The sequence below is a fragment of the Balaenoptera musculus genome, chromosome 16 (genome assembly GCF_009873245.2).
Source record: "Balaenoptera musculus isolate JJ_BM4_2016_0621 chromosome 16, mBalMus1.pri.v3, whole genome shotgun sequence".
Classification (NCBI taxonomy): Eukaryota; Metazoa; Chordata; class Mammalia; order Artiodactyla; family Balaenopteridae; genus Balaenoptera; species Balaenoptera musculus.
The window spans coordinates 27,435,085-27,461,991 of NC_045800.1; the positions used below are offsets into that span (position 1 = coordinate 27,435,085).

Here is a 26,907-nt window from a genome sequence, read left to right on the forward strand (position 1 = left end):
AAATCATGGCTATTTGTTAATAAATTGTTAACACTTAATAGGCACCACAGAGAACTTTTTAGATAATCCCCCCACATTTGCTACACTTGCCCTAATTTCTATGTACTAAAATTCACAAAACACAATGATTGAAAGCACATGGCCATGGGGGTCAGACAGTCTGGGTTCAAATTCTAGTTCTGCAACATACCTTGGGCAAATTGCTTGATATCTCTGAGTTCTGGTTAATCTATATATAAAATGGGGTTGTATGCTTAATGAGATTGTTGTGGGGATTTAAGTGAGAGTGTATATAAAACCCTTAACCCTTAGTGTCTGGCACATTGTAAACATTCAATAAACAATGGCACACAAATGCTGTAAAATTTGATGACACAATCTCTGGATTTTAATACTTTAAATAATATATATCAGACTCAACAAATATAATTTGAGAATCTACCTTCTGCAAGTGAAAATCAGTCCTATTCAGACTCTACAATGAAGGCAATTTACTTTTGCATATAATTTGCCTTTCATAGGCAACTTTTACCACACATTTTCAATTGAGGGGAAACAGGGAGTAAAAACTAGTCTAAATCTCAAAATTTGAAGTTTCAAGAGCACTAAATAATAGCATTAATTGGAAACCAACAGCAACCTAAACAGCTGAGTAAAAAATTAGTTATATAAGCAAACTATTATATACAGAATTGGATAAACAACAAGGTCCTACTGTATAGCACAGGGAACTGTATTCAATATCTTGTGATAAACCATAATGGAAAAGAATATGAAAAAGAATGTATATTTATGTATAACTGAAACACTTTGCTATACAGCAGAAATTAACACAAAATAGTAAATCAACTATACTTCAATAAATTTTTAAAAAATTAGTTACATAAAACTCTCACTTAGAATCTACTCTTATTGCATGTTCTCATGTTATAATGTTGAGATAGTGGCTCCTATAGTGTCCCAGGCTAGAAGTATTCAAGTTTACATTACTCAGTACTCAAACCTTTGAAAAGCATCCCATATCCTTTTATCACTGCAAATGGAATCTACTATAATCTATAATGTGATGTCTATACCTATTCATTATTAAAATGTAAAATATAAAAAATAGTTGTATTTCTTGGACTTATATTCAGAACCCACCTCTTCTCCTTAAGTATTACCTAGAGGAAAAAAAGAAAACTCCTTCAACCTACCAATTTTAAAGTCAAAAGTGACATTATACTAATCCTACCCCCTACCCCCCCAAAAAACCCCCAAACCAAAACAAAACCCCACACATATTAAGATTCAAGGAAACTGATTTTAAGTTTCCTAATTAAACCATCAGGTTTTAAGTACTCCAATTACAAGAATAAGAAAAAATATACAAACTGGAAATGAACCTCACACATAGATGTAAATAAAGCCACTCTTTAGGTTGCCCATTAATCCACAAGTGGCATATGCATCTTATTTACAGTATTATACCCCCTGCCATGATATTCCATTACAGAGTCACGCTACACACTCCATAGTTAACACTGTAGGAACCATCTCTTTTTAAACATGGTTTTCTCTCTGTATTTCCCTTTAGGCTTGCTCCAAAGTTTTTTGTTTTTTTAATCTTTATAATTAAATTTCTTATGCTATTAGATATTCCAAGAAAATGTGGCTAAAGTTAAAGAAGTGATGTCTGAGGTATAAAGCATAATTAAATTTATGGTCATTCTTCTAGAAATATCTAAACATTTCTGTTTGTCGTGGTCTTAGTGCTCCATGTGAGCAAGTGCTTCTTACATATGTGTCAACTGTAACTATCAAAAACGTCTATTCTTTCCATTAGAGAATATCCAGGGAGATTTTATACACACACACACACACACACACACTCACACACATATCCCACAGAATAATATTCATGTTTGTTTGCTTTTTGTTTTCATTTGCTTTTGATCAACCTGTTTCTTAATTACTCACTCCTGTCCCAATCCTCCTCTTTCCTGTCTGAAACAGGGGATTCAAGGTCCAACTATTAATTCTGATACCCTCATCATATCTTTACAATCACCAAACTATCTAAAAGCACGCATACTTACAAAAAATATTTACTAAAGTGTAATCAGACAGAGCCTGGGCTTTGAAGCCCTAAGGGACATTTTTTTGTTTTAACTGATAAAACTAATTACCAAGTTTAACCAGGAAAAATAAGTTTTTGGTATAAAAGGACTGCCAATATATGCTTACACTGGAAATCCTGACACAGCAATTCAAATGAGATTTGTATTCCAAAACAATTTCTAAAACAATTACTAAGATAAGGTTACCACCTTGAACAAATTGTACTGGACTCATACTAAGGTGTTACCATACTCATAAGTCCAATGACATGAGGTCATCTTCAATCCTTTAAAGACCTATGTTTACAAGGTAGGTGATTATTATTGAGTAAGCATTTAAAATTGCATAGAATTATTGACTAGGTAACCCAGAGTATTTAACGCAGTTAGTTAAATTTTCTGGAAACAGTCTTGCCACAGTTCAGGCAGAACAAGATATTTTACAAGCAGTAAGGAGTGGGGGGATAGGGGGAGATGAAGAAATAATATTTGCTAGATGTCAAATGTTCTATATAAATCAAATGGAGAAAAGCTATAGGTGCTTTGTAGTGTGAGGCCAAGTATAAAAGAAGATATACACAGGGCCTCCAAATACTACTTAAAAATCAACCATACGCAGTAGAGCAAAGACTCTGAAGTCAGAGAGATCTGACTCAAAACTCTACAGCTTAGAGATGTGAAAAGTTTTAATTTCTCTAAGCTTCAGGTTCCTTATCTGTAAAATAGGGATAGTATCATCCATCTCATCAGGTTGAAACAGACAACATAGCTAGCACAAAAGTGCCTAAACACAGGGGCTTAATAAATATTAACATATTCTCTCTCTCCTCCTCAAACTTTTGAGTAGTACAAAAGTAAAAATAAATAAATATCTTCCATCCTGAAGTTACAAGAGAAAGAAAATGGACCTTTAAAAATTCCTTGTATAGGAATATACCCCAAACTAATAATTGAGGGGGATGAGGAACTTAGAAAAGATTATCACAGCCTCAGAGATAAAACTGGTTCCATACGTAAGAACTTTAAATAAGGGTGTGTTAGGTGAGCTCCAAAGGACTAGACTAATGAAAATTTCTCTAAAGTGAACCCTACTGATGAGATTTTGGATTACTAGAATTTAAGGTGACTTGGCAACTCTAGCTCTGTTAGGAAATTAAAAGGTAGTTTCGTGGTCATTCAGCCAGTTAGACATTTCTGTTATTACTACTATAAACAAACAAAAAAGATGCCCTCAAAAAAAGAAACATCTATTTTAACACTCATCTTAAAGGTGACTTGGCAACTCTAGCTCTGTTAGGAAATTAAAAGGTAGTTTCGTGGTCATTCAGCCAGTTAGACATTTCTGTTATTACTACTATAAACAAACAAAAAAGATGCCCTCAAAAAAAGAAACATCTATTTTAACACTCATCTTAAGAAACAAATCTTACCGGAAAAGAGCTCTAACAACAAGAACAAATATTGGCAAGATCATTAAGTCAGATGGAATTCCAGAATCACAGGAAAATGGAAAAACACAATTTTATTTTTGTAGAAACTTGGTATAGAGAACATTTAAATTCATAGCTCATTTGCCTTACAAGAAGCTGAACTCACGACACAAGAATAAAATTTTACATATATGAATCCTGAGCTCATGGGTACTGAAAGGTTCAAAAGGAGAGCTCAGGTTTCACAAGCTTTGTAAGCGATCTATTTATACCATATGACTAAGAACATACTTATTTATGGAGAGCTTATGAGCCTAGGCTTCTGGAACTGTCACTAAGAGAGAAGAGAATGAAAAGCCACACAAATCCATAAAAGCAGTAAGAATAAAAATCTCTTCCAGATTAAGAAATGCAGAAAAGTTATCACGCAAAATTCTAACAAGTGGGCTTTAAAATACTAATATGCACAGTAGCACCATTCTCTTATAGAGTGTGGGGGGAAGTCCTAGAGACTATTTAGTATTAAGTCACTGATCTTAAAATACTGATACATTTAAGTCTTAATGAATATTTTTAGGAAAAGCTATTAGTCAAAAAACAAAACAAAGCAAAACAAAAAGTCAGGTTTCTGACAGAATTGCAAGAGCTATACTAAAGATTTTTAGAGGGGAAAGGAAGGTAGGGAGATAGGTACTAGGAGAAAGTGAAGGGCCTTTTGTTATATGAGTTCTGCAAAGAAGTAGAATATCAGGGACTTATATTCTGCAAATACAGTATCTTAGGGCTGCAATAAAGAATTTCTGTTAGTTATATATATTATTTTAAAAGTTCTATTAACTATGATGAGAAAAGATTAGCTTATACCTAACCTGAATATTTCATACTATACTTTAGGCTCTTTCCTGTTAATTCTATACTCAGATGGGTACCCGATAAACTGGCTTTTACGTATTAATACTTTAAATAAATGCCTAAGACAACTGACCGTTAATATTAAGAAAACAAATTTATTTTATATATCTTTGGAAGATATCTGGATTCATCTACATAGCCTATATTACTTGCTTTTACAGTAAGCCACTAAACTTAAGATATAAACTCTAAAATACTGCAAATCCTGGTGGCCTCATATACTTTCCCATAGTCAAAGCCTGTCAAAGGTGGCCAAGAAAACAGCCACTGATTTGGTAGAGAAAATTTGGCTCATTAATGTCTTCCACAGCCTTATACCATATTTTCCAATATTTCAGGGATGATTAACATGGTTACAATTTTAGTATAACTGAGCTTTAAGTGGATGAACAAGCCTTTAGTCTCAGTTATTGCATAGATTTGCCCCCCTCTTCCTCCTATAAACACCATTCATTGATAGTCAATTATCAATTATATAAACTGAAATAACACAGTCCCCCACACAGAGAAGTCAACGGCATAGGGAAAAAAAACCAAATAGTGAATTTCCTAATAAACAGAATCAGGAAAGGAACATAATTTAAATATGCCATAGCTTACTGCCTGCATTAGGGTCCTCTTTTAAATAATTCAAAGTGACAGAAGTCCTCCAAACCAGAAAACTCGCATGCTACTTGCAAGGAAAACTCTATATTGGAGGGGTGGGGTGGTATGAGGCTGAGAAAGCAGATCTTTTAAAATTTTAATTTCTCTGGTTACCTGATTTTTAAAAAATCAAAGGTTAAAACCCAGAGTGCAATGCCAAGGAAACTGTAAAGTTCTAAATGACCCCTGATAGAATTACCGTCTACAGATCATTAATAAATCAACCATATTTGTGACAATACTTTGGAAAGTAGGTGGTATTTCTTTCTTTCAATTGAAGTAAAATTGGCATATAACACTATATTAGTTTCAAGTGTATAGGCAGTATTTCTTAAAGTCTGTAAACCAGCTCTAGAGTGCAAACACAATGCCGGTGTACAGCAACAGAAGTATGATGTAAAACCCAAAGATTTTTCTTTTTCATTCTTTTTTAAGGAACTGTGCCTGGCATTGTGCAGCTGTGGTGTTGCCTTCATCACTCCCAACATTTCCAGTCTTGCTAATTAAAAGGTTGATCACAGAACAATGCTCTTCTCATTAATTTCAGTGTTCCGATTGGGCAGGATCCCTGCTTACCCCACCTGATCTTTTCACACTGCTGAAGTTAATGTGACAGGAGCCCGAAGATGGATTACCTGCTACCATATTGCCTATCGCCTCCAATCAGGAGCTATCTGTGTAAACTGATTGTTCTAATTTGCTCTCATTATTTTTACAATATCAGGAGAAAATAACGCACACAGCTCACTGTCAAAGCCATGAAAATCAGCCATTAGTTAAACCCAGACACTGAGTGGCTTTATTAGAGGCACTGCAGTTTATTGATGTAGCTCCAGTCAAACAAGGCAGCATTTGCTTCAGGAGAAGGAAATGTTTATACTGAAAGTAAATATTTATTGTAATAATACCCACAGCAACATGGTATTTTGAAGAATCCTGTCCTTATTTTATAAGCTTGGTTTTGACACAAATTAACAACAATGAAGAGTTGGGTTGGCATAAGAAAGTAGATAACATTTAATACACACATAGTAGCATGAAAATCTGTCTATTAACTCGAATATGTGAGCACTCTTCACCTCCTATACCTTGTATAATAAGAAACTCTATTCTGTGACTACAAATGCTAATCAATCAATAAATAGTGGAGGTTCTACTTTGCACAACACAACAACAAATATTTTTCTAAAACAGTAATTTTATGACTTAGGAATCAAAATGGTTTCTATAAATGGATTAGATAGGTATAGGTTTAAATAATAAAAACCGTATTCTTATACAATGTAAGTGATCAACAAGATTACTAATCCTAGTATCACAGAAATTCACAATATGTTTCAGAATTGGAAAATAAGAAGCATAATAAAGCCAGCTAAGCAAACAACAATCTGGCTTTTAAACCCTTCAGTAAGAGATGGTTTCTTAAAGCAGAAGACAAAATTCTACACAAAGGTTTGATAGTCAATGAGATAATATCTTTAAAAGATTTGTCCTGGGCACAAAGAAAATATATTTTCCTGTTGTAAAGAAAATGCTAAACTCTGGAAGAAAATATATGTTAATTTGGCATTTCTAGGCTTGCCTAGCTGAGAACATTTTGTAAAAATGTTAGCTAAATGCTGCCTGAACAGCATTTTGGGGGGCCGGAGAAGGAGGGTATAAATAATGGAAACTGATGCCTTTTAAATAAAGGAATTTAATCCACACATTCTACCCCCATTCCCCTTTTTAGTATTAGAAGGAAACATGGCTTCCTCCTGTTTTCTTTCTATACTAAGATTCCTAGGTAATGTGAAGGCAAGAGTATGCCCTTCTTGCTGCTCCCCCTTTAATGGCCACTTTTCTTTTTCTAAGAAACGTGTGCCACGCTTTTCTCCTTAAAATTCCTGCACTAAAGACTGCACCATACTGCACTCCGTAAAACGTGCTGATGGCGCCAATTACAAGCCCCCAGCCGAACGCTCCAGCCCCCACCATTCGGGCAGATTTATGCGGACTCTTGCCGACGTTATTACAAGTCAGAGTTTATTGGGAAATTGTTACATTATGCGGAGTGTCTAACAAATTGCTTATGCTGCTATAATTGGATTACAACAGCCGCTTGCTCCCACCGGTAAGATTAGGCAAGTAGGACTCCTGCCGATCTCTGAGCGTTAGCAGTAATTTTATTTGCCTTGCCTCTCTCTTTCCTAACAACATGCCTCTCTCCCTGCCAGCTGTCTGCTGAAAAGGCACAGGCTTGTTCCTTGGCCCTAACAATGCAATTACAGCCCCGCAGATCGCACTGTTTGTGCATTAAGTACAGAGCCAAAACGAGGCGAATTGATCGTTTGACTTTTGGAGAAGCCATGTGATCTCTTGGTGCGGGTGATCCGACATGCATCAGCAGGCAATACTGCAGTCAGTTCTTGATGAAAAACTTTCTTCCTTCATCACACTCTCTCCCAACCTTTCCTTTTCCACTGAGGGAGACAATGATTGGGCTCATCTCATGCTAATCTAGATCAACCCACAAAGACAAACTCAATCTTATTAGCTCCCTGGCTAGAAAGAAATGTGAATAGGTTCTAGCATCTTGAAGCGCCTCAGTCAGATATATCAGTGGTTCCCAAAAGTTGAACCACTGCTGCTATCTAAAAATAGGCTCATAAAGAGTTCACTGAAGGGAAAAAGTTTACAGAAACACTGTAGTTCAAAAGAACTACAGAAAGTTTTAGGCTTTGGCAAATAAAACTGCCTTGGAAAGGCTTTGTTATAAGCTCTATTCAAGGAGCCATCAAGAAATCAGCACTGGGGCTTCCCTGGTGGCGCAGTGGTTGAGAATCTGCCTGCCAATGCAGGAGACACGGGTTCGAGCCCTGGTCTGGGAAGATCCCACATGCCGCGGAGCAACTAGGCCCGTGAGCCACAACTACTGAGCCTGCGCGTCTGGAGCCTGTGCTCCGCAACAAGAGAGGCCACGATAGTGAGAGGCCCGCGCACCGCGATGAAGAGTGGCCCCCACTTGCCACAACTAGAGAAAGCCCTCGGACAGATACGAAGACCCAACACAGCCAAAAATAAATAAATAAATAAATAAAATTTAAAAAAAAAAAAAAAAAAAAAAGAAATCAGCACTGAACCTGTGTCCTGCCTTTCTCCACGGATCTGCTCTGCTGGATGATGCTGGTGGCCAATGTGCAGAATCAATGCCTCTGACTTCAGACTTAAAAACAGTCAGTCTGATCCCCATTCAGGGCAAAAGTTTAACATATTTTGATAACAGCTTTCAGTTTCTTGTTTCTTTTTCTTGTATGTTTAACAATGAGCGCAGGTAGCAAGGAGACTGTGCAAGTATTTACTGTGAATCTAGACTATAATTCATGAAGAGTCTCACTGGGGTCCTAACTTTTTTTTTTAATTAACTTTGCTGAAATGGTTGAAAATGACTTTGAATTTTACCAATTTTAATACAGACCAGGATTCCTGTTTACACTTTCCCCTCCAGTGGCATATGCTACTTAGGGTTCCTGAAGCTGATTACACAACAAATGTGCAGTCAATCTGCTGATCCATTTTGGTGCCCCATGTTTGTATTCTTAAATATCATGCACATCTAGAAGGTTATGTATTCTCATATCCTTAATCTGACAAACACACAAACTGTTGTCTATAATGAGGATTCTTGATTCTATTATTACTTCAAAGTGAGCTTGGAAAAGTCACTGTACTAGTATTTCTCAGAACCTCTCTGTAACCCCCATTAACATTCATTAAATTCATATAAATATTTAAAGATGGAAGAAAAAACATTACTTCTCAACTTAATTCCTGCCTCCTTAATACAGCAATAAGCCTAATGTATAAAACATTATACTTCAGTTTTTCCAACCACATCAGCCTCAATGATATGGTTAAATCTTAATATATTCTCCACAAAGCTACTCTTTAGACCCAACAGAGAAGCTTGTGCGCAGAATGGACCATCTGACATGCTACTTGTGGAACAGAGTATTAAAGAAGTCTGTTAACACGTAGTTTAAAACTCAAAAGAAACTCTGAACAGCTGAAATGCCTTATAAATAGCACAGACCCAGAGGAAGTGCAAACGTCTGCATTGTGAATTGTAGATCTTAATTACCGACAATGGCTGGTACAGCAAGTAGCACAGGAAAAAAGTGAAACAGTTGCACTGTTCATGGTTGGCAATAATTCTTCAGGAAAATATTTACTATCAATCAGTTATGAGAAAAGGGACTCTGTGCTCGTAAAACAGCACGTTGCTTCTCATACCAGGACCATTTTGCTTCAGCATAATCTGAATTTAAACAGCTTGTTTCCTGCGGATATAATTTTGGAAATAAATAAAACAAGTCTTCTATCAAAATCTGGAGTGAGTGGAAAGGAACATCACATTTTTCTGTCTCAGTTGCAAAAAGATTATTAGTCTAAAGTAAAAAACAATAACAACAAACAACAACAAATACAATACAGAACATATCTACAGAGGACTATGGAAGGGGTTTATTTTCTAAATATAAAGAGGCAGAACTTCTCCGACCTAGGCAGGAATCCAGGCAGATGTGTTCAAAAACAACTCAGTTTTAACTGTATGTGTATGTGTATGTGTAAGGGTAAATTAGGGAAAAGCCTGAAAACAAAAATTTTCAATAATACTTGAAGTCAATAAAAATATAACAAAAGTTAATGCTCTTTATTTTTCCAGTAAGCTTTCTTTACCAATTAAAAAATATCATGAAGGTTGACAATTAGGTACAACATGATTATTGATTTTAAAGATTAAGTTGGCAGTCAATAATGACTGTCCATTTAAAGCTACAATAAATACAGAGCTTATCATGTTCCAAACACAAACCTCATGAACTACAGGGCTATAATTAGTAAGAAGGAAGGCTTTGGAAGAAATAAAAAACATCTCAATGCCTCCAAATATTACTTGGATTAAGTTATACTATAAAATGACCCTTCCTCCATTTTTATTTTAAAATATTTTCTTAAGACTCATTCTTCAAGTCAGAGATTCAGAAGATTATTAACCAAGGGTGGCTGCAGTTTGCCTTACAACTTTGTCTTCTTGTATTCTAAAGAGGACTAAGGGTCTCTTTTCATACACCTATTATAAAACATTTATTTTAAGATATCTCTGGCAAAGAAGTCACATACAATATAGTATAGGGGTCCAAACATAACAGGATTGCTGTTTTTAAAGGGACTAACTGGTATTAATGTCTTATATAAACAGTATTCAATAATAAGGTCTTAGACTTTAATTACCATCTCCACCCAAACCAAAGTCACACCTATCAGAATTAGTTGTTTTGAACTAGAGGACCAAAATGGTTGATATCACCATATTATAGCTGCTCTCCATGAAAATGGACATTCAAGGCCACTTTGGAGCACAATCTGAATCAACAACACATACTTGTACCAAGTTAAAAACCAATGCAGCCATATCAAGTATAGCAGGTGAAACTATCCAGTTAAGGGCTAAAGGTGAAGAGCATGAAATAGGGACAAGCTTACAGACCTACAAAAATAATGGCAAGTCATTACTTTTCAAAGGGCAAGCAATAAATGAGGCCAGTAGAAGCAGCACAGAATCATGAGATACACATAACACATGTAAGTAAAAAAGGGAAAACTCTTCCTATTCCCATGTTATTGGCACTTCACTGGAGACTGTTGCAAGAAAGAGAATTTTCAGCTACATGTTTTTATTTGCCATTGACCAACTGATTATTTGGCTCAAATCTGAAGCAATGAACCAGAAGATGAAGATGGGCCAATAAAAGGAATCAGGGGCTTCCCTGGTGGTGCAGTGGTTGAGAATCTGCCTGCCAATGCAGGGCACACGGGTTCGAGCCCTGGTCTGGGAAGATCCCACATGCCGCGGAGCAACTGGGCCCGTGAGCCACAACTACTGAGCCTGCGCGACTGGAGCCTGTGCTCCGCAACAAGAGAGGCCGCGATAGTGAGAGACCCGCGCACCGCGATGAAGAGAGTGGCCCCCCCTTGCCACAACTAGAGAAAGCCCTCGCACAGAAACGAAGACCCAACACAGCCAATAAATAAATAAATAAATAAATAAATTAAAAAAAAAGGAATCAGAAAGTTAGGTGGGTTCCTAAACTAGGAAGTGATAGAAATCATTATTAAATTAGGGTGTTTAAGGAGATGATGAAAGGATATAGGTGGCAGAATAATGCTAAAATAAGCAAGAATGGGATGAGAGGGTCACCATTTGAGAGCAATGGAAACAGCAGCAATGAGCAAATTTATTTCCTCACTCAAGAGCATAGTATGCCATTGTGCCAGATGCCACAAGATTTCTAACCATGCACCGCTAAAGTAGAAGGTAGGAGAGGAAAAAAAACACCATCATACAGACATACACCAACATAGCTATGTAGCTTAGAGATCCTGGCTGACAAAGTATTGAGAAAACAAAAGGAACAGATGCTCACTTGGCCAGCTCTCAATGTAACTCATTAAAATCGTCACCCTGTCCTTGGATCGGTGCTCATGCTAAGATTTTACCTTGTTTAGCCAGAAGTCACCCACTTGTGATGAAACTGAGAACAGCATGGCCAAAAAGGAAAAAGATTATTTTCAAAGGCCCAAATTATTGGTCTCCTCAATGTACCAACGCTAGATAAAAAATAGGGTCAATCAGCACTTGGCTAGTTGTGACTATATGACTGAAAAATAAATACACGTTAATTTATAATATTCATATTTTGCAGTAAATTATTAAGACATTCTAATTTAAGAATTGAACTGATTAACTCTACCTTTTTTCACTATAACTTTTAATAAATTGCGACATTTCTTATATGGATCATTTCCAATGGTTCTGTTTTGTATGATATATTTTCAGTTGATAAAGTATGTCCTTTATCAACTGAAACTACTTCCTGTTTTAAGAAATAAAACAAAATTAAAAATATTGCTGTTCCTTGATTTTTGTAGCAAAGAATGGAGACACATGATACCAGGCCTGGCTCTAATAATAACAGTAACAGAGACCCTGAGTGTATAACACAATAGATTAAACTAGTTAAAGTTGGGAATGTTGTAAAAGTGACAAATCCCTAAATAGTTATAAAAGGCAGTAATTTTGCAGATATGCAGAGTAGAAGTCTAGAAACAGAGCCCGTACTGTACTTTTACTTACTCCTGGAATAATTTAAATGGCTGAAATCTAAATTTTGGTCAAAGTTCCTGAGTAATTAGAGATGGAAAACTTGAGGCATAGTTGATACAATTATTAGATTATAAGATCTCTAATACATAAGATTATTTTTGTATTTAGGCTATAGATATGGCACACATTTATACATAAGAAACAAGAAGCTCCATATGCATGATTAAACATACTTGTCCAGTCAGATCAAGATCACCAAAAGCGGTATTTTTATCAATAGCCACTCAATAAATAATAATAGTGATATAATAATTGGATTTTCTATAGCATATTTCACAATCCTACAATGGTGTACTCTATACTTATTACATTTTAAAACCACCAACAAACTTATGAGAATAACTGTATATTTTTTTATACAAATCTTTTTTTTTTGGTCGCACCACACGGGATCTTTAGTTCCCCAACCAGGGATCGAATCCGTGTCCCCTGCAGTGGAAGCAAGGAGTCTTAACCACTGGACAGCCAGGGAAGTCCCACACAGATCTTATCTGTAATAATCCATAACTAGTGTCAAGCAACAAATGTGAATTAGGCTAAAGTGTGACCAGAACACATAATCAAAAAATTCTGCTGCAACTGAAGAGATAGAAACTCCAACTTGCAATCTGCTTTGGATAAAATGATGCCTCCTACATTCTTTTTAAAAATCCTATAATAGGGACTTCCCTGGTGGTCCAGCCGTTAAGACTCTGTGCTCCCAATGCAGGGGCCCTGGGTTCAATCCCTGGTTAGGGGACTAGATTCTGCATGCCCAGCTAAAGATAAAAAGCTTGTATGCCACAACTAAAGATCCCACATGCCGCAACTAAAAGATCCCACACGCCGCAACTAAGACCCAACGCAGCCAAATAAATTAAAATAAAATAAATAAATATTTTAAAATCCTATAATAGTCTTTAATAGCAATACTGAGTAAAGATGTCTATAGATAAACCATTATTATGATGTGGTATAATATATATTGATGTGTAATATTACTTACTTTGGCCACACAATTTTCAGTCTTCATAGCAGTGCTTGCTAGACATACTGTCTCTTGATTTAAGCAGAGTCTGGCACAGCTGTTGTAGGTCTGTAAAGAGAATTTTTTGGAAATAGGTTTAAATACTGAAATACTGTCGTGTAGTTTTCAAATTCTGCCTTATTTCTCAAAATCAACACACAAATAGATCCTATGTGTAAATACCAGATTTACGGGAGCTGCAGGACAAGGTAGACAGGGGGAAGTAAAGAAAGTGAGAGCCCAAAAGTGCCACTGATGTGCCCATGAAGAAGTATGTGAGCAGCAGTGACTTTACTGTATATACGAAAGGTAGGGGTGTCAGTTATTCAAAAATGGGCAAAGGACTTGAACAGAGATTATCCAAGAAGATATGCAAATGGCTAAAAAGCACATGAAAAGATGCTCAACATGACTAATCATGAGAGGAATGCAAATCAAAACTACCATAAGATACCACCTTACACCCATTAGGATGGTTACTATTAAAAAAACAAAACAAAACCAGAAAACAAGTGTTGGTGAAAATGTGGAGAAATTTGAACCCTTGTGCACTGTTAGTGGGAATGTAAAATGGTACAGCCACTGTGGAAAACAGTATAGTGGCGGTTCCTCAAAAAAATTAAAAATAGAATTACCATATGATCCAGCAATTCCAATTCTGGGTATATACCCAAAAGAACTGAAAACAGAGTCTTGATGAGATACTTGTACATCCATGTTCATAGCAGCATTATCCACAATAGCTAAAATGTGGAAGCAACCCAAGTGTCCACTGACGGATGAATGGATAAGCAAAATGTGGTATATACATACAGTAGAATGGTATTCAGCCTTAAAAAGGAAAGAAGTTCTGCCATATACTGCAACATGGATGAAACCTAAGGACCGTATGCTATGTGAAATAAGCCAGTCACAAAAAGACAAACACTGTATGATTCCACTTAGATAGTCAAAACAGAAAATAGAATGGTGGCTGCTAGGGGCTGGGAGAAGCGGGGAATAGGGAGTTACTGTTTAATGAGTACAGAGTTTCAGTTTTACAAGACGTTAAGAGTTATGTGGATAGGACTTCCCTGATGGCGCAGTGGTTAAGAATCCGCCTGCCAATGTAGGGGACATGGGTTCGAGCCCTGGTCCGGGAAGATCCCACATGCCGTGGAGCAACTAAGCCAGTGCACCACAACTACTGAGCCTGCGCTCTAGAGCCCGTGAGCCACAACTACTGAAGCCCACGTGCCTAGAGCCTGTGCTTGGCAACAAGAGAAGCCACTGCAATGAGAAGCCCACGCACCGCAACAAAGAGTAGCCCCGGCTTGCCACAACTAGAGAAAAGCCCGCGCGCAGCAACAAAGATCCAATGCAGCCGAAAATAAAATTTTAAAATTAAAAAAAAAAAGTTATGCGGATGAATGGTGGTGACTATTACACAACAATGTGAATGTATTTAATATCACGAACTGTATGTTTAAGAATAGTTAAGATGGCAAATGTTATGTTACATGTATTTTGCCACAATTTAAAAAAAAACACTGGTTATACTTTATTGTAATCAAACTTGCCAATGTATTAATTAAAATGTTCCCTTTTAGTCTCAAGTTTTTACTGATAGTACATGTCACAGCTCTCAAACAATAGTGCATGTCAGAATCATCTGGGCTTCTTAAAACACAGATCGCTGGGTCCCATCCCCAGAGCTTCTGAGAATCTGCATTTTTAACAAGTCCCCAGCTGATGTTAATGCTGCTGGTCTAAGAACACTCTTTGAGAACTATTGATATAAATATGTGTGTTGAAATTAAAGAGAAAAATCTTAAGACGTGGGTGATCTCTTATAACCAATAATAGGAAAGAATCAATTTGTTAAAATTCTAGATTTACAGAATAGTTGCAAAAATAGATGAGTTCCTGTATACCCTTCCCCAGCTTTCCTTTATGTTTTTTGAAATATTTATTTATTTATTATTTTTGTCTGCATCGGGTCTTAGCTGTGGCACACAGAATCTTTCGTTGTGGTGCGCAGGCTCCTCTCTAGTTGTGGTGCACGGGCTTCTCTCTAGTTGTGGCACACGGGCTCTGTAGTTGCAGCACGTGGGCTCTCTAGTTGCAGCGTGTGGGCTTGCTCAATAGTTGCAGCGCGTGGGCTTAGTTGCCCTGCAGCATGTGGGATCTTAGTTCCCCCACCAGGGATCGAACCCGCGTCCCTTGCATTGGAAGCTGGACTCTTAACCACTGGACCACCAGGGAAATCCCCCAGCTTCCCTGTATGTTGATGTCTTACACAACCACAGAACATTTGTCAAAACTAAGGAATTAACCTTGGTACAATATAAAGTTAAGAACTTATTTGAGTTCCATCAGTTTTTCCACTAACATCCTTTTTCTGTTCGGGATCTAATCCAAGATCCCACATTGCATTTAGTTGCTGTGTATCCTTAGTTTCCTCTAACCTGTGACAATTCCTCAGTCTTTGCTTGTCTTTCATGATTCTGACACTTCTGAAGAGTACTGATTAATCTACAGAATGTCCCTTTGTTTGGGTTTGTCTCATGTTTTCTCATGATCAGATTGAGGTTATACATTATTGGGAAGGATACAACAGAGGTGATATGCCCTTCTCAATGCATCAAGTCAAGAGGTATGTTGCTGAGTGCTTCTGGTGATATTAACCTTGACCACTTGCCTAAGGTTGTGTCTGCCAAGATTCTCTATTATAAGCTTATTATTTTTCCTTTAGAAATTACTAAATATATTGTGGGAAATACTTGAAGACTACGCAAATATTTTGCTTCTGCTTCAACTTTTGCCTGCTAATTGTAGCATACTGGCGGATCTTGTCTGTTGTAATTTTTACTGTGGTGTTCTAATGGTGACTTTTAAATTTCTCTTTCCATCTACATCTATCAATTGGAATTCTTCTTAAGGAAGCGCTATGAGTTCTTCCCCTGTTTGTTTACTTATTCATTTATGTATTTACTTATATTAGCAATGGATGCATAGATATTTTAAATAATTCATTTTTGGTCAATTATCATTCTTTGGAAAAGAGTAAATAGACAAGAATAAAATTTAAGAAAATAGGGAAAAATAACATTATAAATTTGGTTTTCCATTTAAACAAGTTAAACTTTTAAAAATTTATCCATTTGTTTTATTCTTATATTGTTTAAGTTGAAATTATTTCAAACACATATTTTAAAAGAATAAACGATCATTTGACATTAGTGTACAGGCGCTATTGGGACATGTACTAATACATTCTGGACTCAGGTTCAGTATTTCTTTTGCAACTGCTAATACCACAAACACTATTCATGTACAGACAACACAATTTTTTTAAAAAAAAGATTTATTTATTTAATTTATTTTTGGCTGTGTTGAGTCTTAGTCGTGGCACACAGGATCTTCGTTGAGGCATGTGGGATCTTTTGTTGTGGCACGCGGGCTCTTCACTGCGGCGTGTGGGCTTCTCTCTAGTTGTGGCGTGTGGGTTTTATTTCTTCTCTAGCTGTGGCACGCAGGCTCCAGGGCAAGTGGGCCCTGTAGTTGTGGCACACGGGTTCCAGAGTGCGTGGGCTCTGTAGTTTGCGGCACACGGGCTCTAGCTGAGGCACGCAAGCTCAGTAGTGGTGGCGTGCGGGCTTAGTTGCCCCGCGGCATGTGGGATCTTAGCTCCTGGACCAGGATTCAAACCCGCATCCCCTGCATTGGAAGGCAGATTCTCTACCACGGGACCACCAGGGAAGTCCCGACAACACAATTTTTTTTTTAACATCTTTACTGGGGTATAATTGCTTTACAATGGTGTGTTAGTTTCTGTTTTATAACAAAGTGAATCAGCTATACATATACATATATCCCCATATCTCCTCCCTCTTGCGTCTCCCTCCCACCCTCCCTATCCCACCCCTCTAGGTGGTCACAAAGCACCGAGCTGATCTCCCTGTGCTATGTAGCTGCTTCCCACTAGCTCTCTATTTTACATTTGGTAGTATATATAAGTCCATGCCACTCTCTCACTTCGTTCCAGCTTACCCTTCCCCCTCTCCGTGTCCTCAAGTCCATTCTCTACGTCTGCGTCTTATTCCTGTCCTGACCCAAGGTTCTTCAGAACTTTTTTTTTTTTTTTAGATTCCATATATATGTGTTAGCATACAGTATTTGTTTTTCTCTTTCTGACTTATTTCACTCTGTATGACAGACTCTAGGTCCATCCACCTCACTACAAATAACTCAATTTCATTCTTTTATGGCTGAGTAATATTCCACTGTATATATGTGCCACATCTTCTTTATCTATTCATCTGTCGATGGACACTTAGGTTGCTTCCATGTCCTGGCTATTGTAAATAGTGCTGCAATGAACACTGAGGTGCATGACTCTTTTTAAATTATGGAGTTCTCAGGGTATATGCCCAGTACTGGGATTGCTGGGTCATATGGCAGTTCTATTTTTAGTTTTTTAAGGAACCTCCATACTGTTCTCCATCATGGCTGTATCAATTTACATTCCCACCAACGGTGCAAGAGGGTTCCCTTTTCTCCACACCCTCTCCAGCATTTATTGTGTGTAGATTTTTAAAAAAATTTTATTTATTTATTTATTTATTTATGGCTGTGTTGGATCTTCGTTTCTGTGCGAGAGCTTTCTCTAGTTGCGGCAAGCGGGGGCCACTCTTCATCGCGGTGCGCGGGCCTCTCACTATTGCGGCCTCTCTTGTTGCGGAGCACAGGCTCCAGACGCGCAGGCTCAGCAATTGTGGCTCACGGGCCCAGTTGCTCCGCGGCATGTGGGATCTTCCCAGACCAGGGCTCGAACCCGTGTCCCCTGCATTGGCAGGCAGATTCTCAACCACTGCGCCACCAGGGAAGCCCTATTGTGTGTAGATTTTTTGATGATGGCCATTCTGACTGGTGTGAGGTGATACCTCATTGTAGTTTTGATTTGCATTTCTCTAATGATTAGTGATGTTGAGCATCCTTTCATGTGTTTGTTGGCAATCTATATATCTTCTTTGGAGAAATGTCTATTTAGGTCTTCCGCCCATTTTTGGATTGGGTTGTTTGTTTTTTTGATACTGAGCTGCATGAGCTGCTTGTAAATTTTGGAGATTAATCCTCTGTCAGTTGCTTCATTTGCAAATATTTTCTCCCATTCTGAGGGTTGTCGTTTCGTCTTGTTTATGGTTTTCTTTGCTGTGCAAAAGCTTTTAAGTTTCATTAGTTCCCATTTATTTATTTTTGTTTTTATTTCCATTTCTCTAGGAGGTGGGTCAAAAAGGAGCTTGTTGTGATTTATGTCATCTGACAACACAATTTTTAAAAAATGAAACTTAATGTGTTTTTAAGACATTTATGAAGCAATTGATATATACTAAATAAAATAAAACTTTAAGTCAAAGAGTTCTGGTCCCAGTAATGGCAGAGATGTTTGTATTAGATTAACCCCTTTTCAGATAACAATTATAAACCATGGAAAAAATATTTTAAAATAACAAAGGCACTAAAGGTTGACCAAAAGTAGGCAGAAATTGGGGGGAGGTGTGGACTGACTTTGAAAAAGGAGACTCACACTGGGTAAGATCCATGTTTACGTGCTTTTTCCCTGAGGGTACTCACTAGGCTATTTGGTGCAGGGTGACTAAAAATTCAGTTAGAAAGCCACAGCCTATCAGCTTGAGATGTCAGAAGATGGAGTTCAGGGCAGCCATAGTGGCTAGAAATTGAGAAGAAAAATAGAAAATAGAAAGAGACAGGGCAGGGATGAAGCATCAAAACATGCATATAAATTTCCCTCAAATTCATGGCTAACCCTCAAACTACTTACATAAATGGGAGACTCCAAATATTCCAATGGAAAGTAAAAGCTAGAAGACTGCAAGATCTGAGCAGAGACTCCAGCTGCTGCCCATGAGGGGAGACAAGGTTTTGAATTTGATTCCTACTAAATTAGAGGGGCTTAATAAGCGTCTCAAACTTTCCATTGAAAACTTAGAAAGACCCTGCATTTAGACTAAAGAGTAAGTCTTCAGGACTAAGGGATGTGCCTCAGGACTAAGGTCAAAACCAAAACACACCTGCCCTAACAAACATAAACCAAGACTGTATGAAGTCACAGCGATCAGCCAGTAAGATAATCAGAGGAAGATAAAAGAAACCAGAGTCTCCACAATGTATTGTTTATAATGTCCACTATACAATCAAAAACACTAGACATGAGAAGAAGAAAATAAATGGGACCCATAGTAAAGAGAAAAAGAAATCAACAGAAAATGACCCCGAGATGATCTAGTTATGGGAATCAGTACATAAAGGCTCTACAGAAGCTATAACAAATATGTTCAACAACTTAAAGAAAGATACAATCACAATGAGTAAACAGATGGAAATTTTCACCCTTAAAATAAAAAACTAAAATGAACCAAACAAATTCTAGAAATTAAAAATTTACTGGATGGACTTAAAAGCAGGTTGGAGATGGCAGAAGAAAAGACCAATGAACTTCAGAGACAGATTCAACTGAAATAATCTGAAGAACAGAAAGAGTAAAAGAAAAAAAGAACAGAGTCTCAGCCACCTGTGGGACAATTTTCAATGCTCTAACATTGTGTAATTGGAGACCCAGAAGAGAGGCAAGAATGGGGCACAAAAAGTTATAAAAATAGTGACCAAATATTTCTAAAATTTGGTAAAAACCATTGGCTTACTGATCTAAGATAAGCAAACCCCAGAAGATTAATACAAAAAAACCCCAAATCAGAAAACAAGACCTAGGCCCAACGCAGTCAAAACTGCTGAAAACCAATAACAAAGACAAAACTTTAAATGCAGCCAAAGAAAAAAGGGATGCTGCACACATGGGAGTAACAGTATAAATAATGGCAGATTTTTCACCATGAACAATGAAGGTTAGAAGACAAGGGAACACTATTTTTTTTTTTTTTTTTTTTTTGGCTGCACCTCGAGGCTTGCGGGATCTTAGTTCTCCGACCAGGGACTGAACTGGGCCCTTGGCAGTGAAAGCGCCAAGTCCTAACCACTGCACCACCACGGAATTCCCTGGGGAACATGATTTTTTTAAGTGCTAAAAGGAAAAAACTCAAACCAGGTTTCTTACCATTAGAAAAGAGAATTACAAATATGAAGAGGGAGAAATCTAAAACAAACTCTGTGTCACTGTATTGGAACTGGAGGTATCAGTGTGAACTCATGGTTTTCAAAACATATAATATAGATGTAAAATAAAAGTTAATGCTTAAATCTTGGCTTCTAAATACCATTCTTCACTAAAAGGAACCATAGTTCCCTGGAGAAATGGTTGATTCCAGGATTGGACAGGGTAAATACAAGATGAACCTGGAAACACTCAGGGAATGTTGGACATACATCAGAGGAGAAATAGATGCCAGCCTAAATGGGCTCTCATTGGCCCAAAATGTAAGAGTACTAAAATAAAATAAAATATATTAATAGTTCACAATCTGTTGAATAAAATAGGACACATTTCTTGAAAGACACAAATTACCAAAACTGACACAATAAGAAATAGAAAATCTAGACGGCTCTGTATCTATTAAAGAAGTTGAAATTATTAAAAACCACGCCACATAAATTTAAAAAGAAATCTTCCCACAAAGAAAACTTCTGGCCCAGACGGTTTCACTGGTGAATTCTATTAAATATTAAGGAAGAAGAACATCAGGATCATATACAAACACTTTTAGAAAATGGAGGAGGAAGGAAAGACTTCCCAACTCATTTTATAAGGCCAGCATAACCTTGACACCAAAACATGACAAAGACGTTTGAAAAAAAACTACAGACCAATATCCCTCATGAACACAGACACAAAATTTCTTAATAAAGTCAATTAATGTAATTCTCCATATTAATAGAATGGGGAGGTGAATTTGACAAAATTAAACACCCATTCATGATTTAAAAAAAAAAGACCTCGGCAAGCTAAGAATAAAAGGGAACTTCTTCAATCCCATAAAGGTCATCTAAAAAATTTCAACTAACATCATACTTAGTGGCAAAAGACGTAATACTCTCTCTCAACTGGGAACAAGGCAAAGATGCCCTCTTACCACATTTATTTAACATTATAGGGAGGCCTTAGCCATTCAAATAAAGCAAGAAAAAGAAACAAAAGGCAAATAGGTTGGAAAAGAAAAAATAAAATTCTCTTTATTCACAAATGATAGGAAACAAGGTCAATAGTCAAAAACCAATTGCATTTATATAATCTAGCAACAAACAGAGAATGAGAAAAGTTTACAATAGCATTGACAAACATTAAGTACTTAGGAATAAATCTAACAAACTATGTGCAAGAAATGTACACTGAAAACTAAAAAACATTGCTTAGAAAAATTTAAAAAGACAAACAGAGATACAGACCCTGTCTGCACACTGGAAGACTCAATATTATTGAGAGGTTAATTCTACTCGAATATATAGCTTCAAAAAAATCCAAATCAACACCCCACAGACTTCTTTCTAATAGAAATTCTAACTTGATTCTAAAATTTACATAGAAGTGTAAAGTACCTAGAATAGCCAAAACAATATTAAAAATTAAAATGTGGAGGACTCACATTACCTGATTTCAAGAATTATTAAAATTACAACAATCAAGACAGTGTAATATTTGGTGCAAGGATAGACAACTCTAAAAAAAATAGAGGACTTTGAGCTCATCTTCTGTGTCATGCAGGGACATGAAGTAGGAGTTGGTCAGTGCCTCAGCCACTGTTACCCTTTACTCTGCATACAGCAGCAAGCAGCCTCTTTTCCAGGAGGTTCAGAAATAGACTACACTTGTACAGCCAACTGATTTTTGACAAAGGCACCCATGTAATTCAATGGAGGAAAGGAAACCCTTTTCAATGATGGTTCCAAAACAACTGAATAAAAAAGTATGGGGATTGTACAACACAGAGAATATAGCCAATATTTTATAATAACTATAAATGTCGTATAACCTTTAGAAACTGTGACTCACTATACTGTACACCTGTAACATATGATACATCAACTATACTTCAATAAAAAATATAAATAATAAATGAGCAAACAAATACTAGTCAACCAAACAATCAGAAAATAAGCACAATAAAATGTTAACAATAAACTGCAGGAAAAAATAAATAAACTATCTTAAAATTTTTTAGTCAAAAAGAAGTATGGGGAAAAGAATGAGCCCCAAACTCTACTTCACAGTACACTTAAGAATTAATTTGAAATGTATCAGACTTCAAGGTAAAAGCTAAAACTTATAAAGCTTCTATCAATAGAACAAAACCTAGAATATCTTCATAATCATGGGGTAAGGGTTGATTGACTGGACTTCATTCAAAAATTAGAAACTTCTCATCAAAACACACCATGAATAAACAGGCAAGATACAGACTGTGAGAAAATATTCAGAACACATATCTGACAGAGGACTATCTAGAACTCATTAATAAGGCAGACAATGCAATTTTTTTAATGGCAAAAAACCAGATACTTCGCAAAAGAAAATATGTGAATAGTCAAAAAGCACATGAAAAAGTATTTAACACATGCTCACCAAAAAAGCTTAAAGAGCATTCATAGCAACTTCATTTATAAAAACAGAAATAGCTCAAGTGTCCATCAAAAGAATGGAAAACAAACTGTAGTATATTTATTCAATGGAATTTACTGTACAATAAAAGAGAATAAACCACTGATAAACACAGAAGTATAGATGAATCTCATAAGCATTATGCTGAGTGATAGTGAGACTCCCAACATGGATGATTCTATTACATAAAATTCAAGAAAGGCGAAACTAATCTATGACAGGAAGCTGATAAATGTTTGATTCATTGTGGGTGGGGAAACTGGGAAGGAGAACAAGGGAACTTTCTTGGGTAATGAAAATGTCCTATAGCTTGATTGGGGTGGTGGTTACACAATTGGAAAGACTTATCAAAAATTTATTGACTTATGCAATTAATATCTATATAATTCACTATATGAAAACTTTATTTCAATGAAAATATAAAAGTCTGCAGTTAATATTTAGGGGATAAAGTATTAGAGCTCTGTCCAGTTAATTAATAAAAATGTTATTTTGTTTTTCTGAATAAAATAGTCATGGCAGGTAGAAAACTAATTTTTCCTCCAAAATTCCTTTTCCCCTCAGAAATGAGTATAACACACTCAGGGGAACATTAGGGAACCTGCAGGAGTTTCTAAAGTAAGGGTATATATAGGTTTTTATTTTCTAGACATTCCATCTGTAAAATGGGTATATGATCTTCTTTTTCCCCAAAGGAAGTCACCTAGATTAGTAAACCAAAACTGATCACAGTCCTTAGACCACTCTGGAATAAAAAGGCTTTCTAAAGAATCAAATATTTTACATTCAGTATTTTACTATTATAAGACTCCTTCCAGCTAAATAAACTAGTGAGTATAAGAGCCACAGGCAAGATAGGTTCTGTACCCATGCAACATCTGAAAAGGTAGCTTCATTGCTAAACCAGAGACAGAGAGTTTTGCATTAGAGTACTTTAATATGTTTTTATATTGCATATAAAGCACGTAAGCAGAAACCAGTAAGATACCTTGCTGAAAACTACCTTCTTTGTGAAAGCAGGCTGTAATTCTGAACAAGTTTTCAATTTTCACACTGCTGCTAGGGTAAAACATTTTAAAGAGTTTAATTTTTTACAATGGATTCAATGACATAGGATTATCTAACAAAGTAATGGCTAATCAATAGAAGGTTTAGTTGTCAGGTGAAACATATAACACACTAAAAGGGATTGATTGCCAGACTTCTCCTTATTTACTAGAAGGTATATATTTAAAATGACACAAACTTGTTAACGGGCTGCATTCTTTTAACCTTGCAAAAAGCTGCTTAAGAAATCTGTTCAGCAGCCCTATAGCAAAACAAGATACAGTTATAATGAAAATGGCTAGCAATTAGGGGGTGGGGAGGGGTACACAGGGACCTTCAGATTATATATATATATATATATATATATAAAATAAAAATATCAAGTCCCCAGCAAGAATGTGGGATAGAAAAAGCAAACTAAAAAATGACATCTAGGGAAGGTGGAACTGGGCTTTAAAAATGCCTCAATGATGCTACCAAATCGCATTCAATAGATGCAAAGTTGTATCTGATCTCATTCCATGTTGCTCTTAGGGCAGATTTTTTAAGGATTCACACAACTGGATACAATAGCCCCTCCCACCTTTTTAATGGTACATCCAGATTAAGCACTGAACACAAAATAAATTGGGCCCATATGGACTTCAACCAATATATAAGCTGTTTCCTTTATAATTTATTCACAATATCTCAAATCTCTATATGAAAATACACTTTTTATGGTCATTACAACCCAGGAGTTCAATAATATTTTTTCTACTAAATCAGCAATTACACAATTTATCGAAGAATGATTACACTGAAATAAAAATAAAACAAAACACCAACCCCCTATACAGTCTTCCTTCCTCAAAGTAATTTTAAGAAAGCTGGTTATTAAATTGCTTGCTTCTGAAGAAGGGTTCTTGTAGCCAGACACAAATTGCAAAAACCATTTTTTAAAAAAAAGTTATTAGACTCTGAAGGATTCAGCCAAAGTGGGAAGTTAAATAAACAAATCACTTCATCAGACTTGGAAAGAACATTTTTGTCTTACTTAAGGGACCTACATTAATTACCTTTAAGGTCTTTTATATGGACTATTTAAAAATAAGTACAATTTATTTATTTATTTCAAATGAGGTGCTTCTTCCAAAGTATTAAATAATGTCTACAAATGCAAAAGCATTTTTATAAATAGGTAATTAAAACAGATGACTAAAATTAAGTCAAGCTGCAAAACATTACCCAGGATGTACTATGGTTTTTTTTTTTTTTTTTAATAAACATTTCAGGCAATTTTTTTCCATCCAAAGCCCAAAGCACTTCAGAAAAAAAAAAAAAAAAGAGGTAGGAAGTTTCTTAGGGGGAAAAAACACACATATATAATGAAATAATGCCAAACCCCAAACTAAAGTATTTACAAGATAGTCCCTGAAGCATAGTTTGTCATATTGCAATTACACCTTGCCTACTGCCAAGACAAAGTGCTTACTATTGCCACTAGGGGGAGAAATGTCTTAACACAAAGCAAAGGCAGATAGGGAATGTATTTTCTTGAGCAATTATCAGAACAAAGCTCCCTTGGCTGTGTGTACCTTCTAATTACTCAATACAATTAAAATGACTAACCAAAAACAAATAGGAAAAAAACCTGTCTGCCTGATATCAGGGACTTCATTAAACCTTTCCCCCTCATCAATCAAATCAGAAAGAAGGGAATGCCATTATATACAAACATTACAAAGCTATCAAAGGAAGTAAAATTCAGTGAGTTTCTCTCCCTTTTTTTTTTTAAAGGAAGAAAAGAAGTGGATCTCTTGAAAAAAGAAATGTCGTGGTATTTACCCATCTGGATGCTGCTTGAAAACAAATTGTCCTCCAAAGAGCAGAAATACAGTATGTTTTCTCTCAGTTCACTGGCTTATGAATGACTTTTTGTTGTTGTTGTTGTTTGGTTAATACACACGATAATGTCATTTTCTGTGTCAGTGATGTGCTTGTTCCTCCTACTCAGCCAACTGTATAAAGGAGCTATGCCAATCAGACCTCCATGCTTACACTGGGTTGTTTTAAGTTCTTCACCGCTGTTTTTTGTGCATCTACTCCAAGGTAATGTTTAGAATGACATAGGCATTTGGGGGAGAGGTGGGGGAAGGTGGTAGGAAAGGAAAACAGCTACTTATTCCTTCTAAAAGGCTTATGTAGTTCCTTTTATAAGGCCCAGTCATTAACAGAAGATGACAACAGAGTCATTTTTCTTTCAGCTGACAATTGTGACATTCTTCCAGCAGCATGCAAGGTGTTGAAAACCTAGCAGCTGTTACCTCCTGGGATGAAGATACTTTTTTATCCTCCCTTGACAGTTTAACTCAGTGGGTCAGCACCTTTAAAGACTGCAAAGTATCCTTGAAGAGGATGGAAGCTTGAATTACTGCTCCCTCCCTAATCAATGTAAACCCTCACTGCAGGTGAAGTCTCCATCTATAGAGGTGCATGGGGGAGGAAAATGTAATGCCCTGAGCCAGATGGTTTTTATCTTGTTTTTAAAGAATAAAGGAACAAGCTAACAAGGGAGACAGCTACTTTGTTAGCTTCTTGGCCTCTCTCATGGCTTTGCATCCCCAGGGTTCCAGCTACACAAGAGAAAGAATACAGAAAAACGTAAACACTTAAAGAAATATAACTAGAGGGCTGGCATCATGCTGCTTTCAAAGAGTTGAGAGAGCACTACTCAATGCTTTATTTATCACTACCCACATTCTCAGGATGGTAAGTGGACACATACACAAAGGGAATGGGGGATGGGAGAAGGATTAGACAGAGGTCACAATTTACTCAATTACAGAGAAAGGCAGGGTTGACAGATCCTATTAGCACCAATGTGAAGCAAAGAAGGAGTTGTGTGTTGTAAGGTTATGTTTTCAAAAAGTAATGAGTACTTTCATGTATCCTCCCAGGCCTTTGCCCTT

General features: G+C 36.5%; 1 protein-coding gene across 11 annotated transcripts in view; it reads right to left on the reverse strand.

Moving 5' to 3' along the window:
- BTRC (beta-transducin repeat containing E3 ubiquitin protein ligase) overlaps positions 1 to 26,907 on the reverse strand; it is a 185,549-nt gene that overhangs the window by 57,950 nt on the left and 100,692 nt on the right. For all 11 annotated transcript variants that reach the window (XM_036829033.1, XM_036829029.1, XM_036829035.1 and 8 more), the window contains one exon: positions 13,279 to 13,368. In XM_036829033.1, the coding sequence (XP_036684928.1) occupies positions 13,279 to 13,368 (90 nt within the window). The remainder of the gene's footprint in view (positions 1 to 13,278; positions 13,369 to 26,907) is intronic.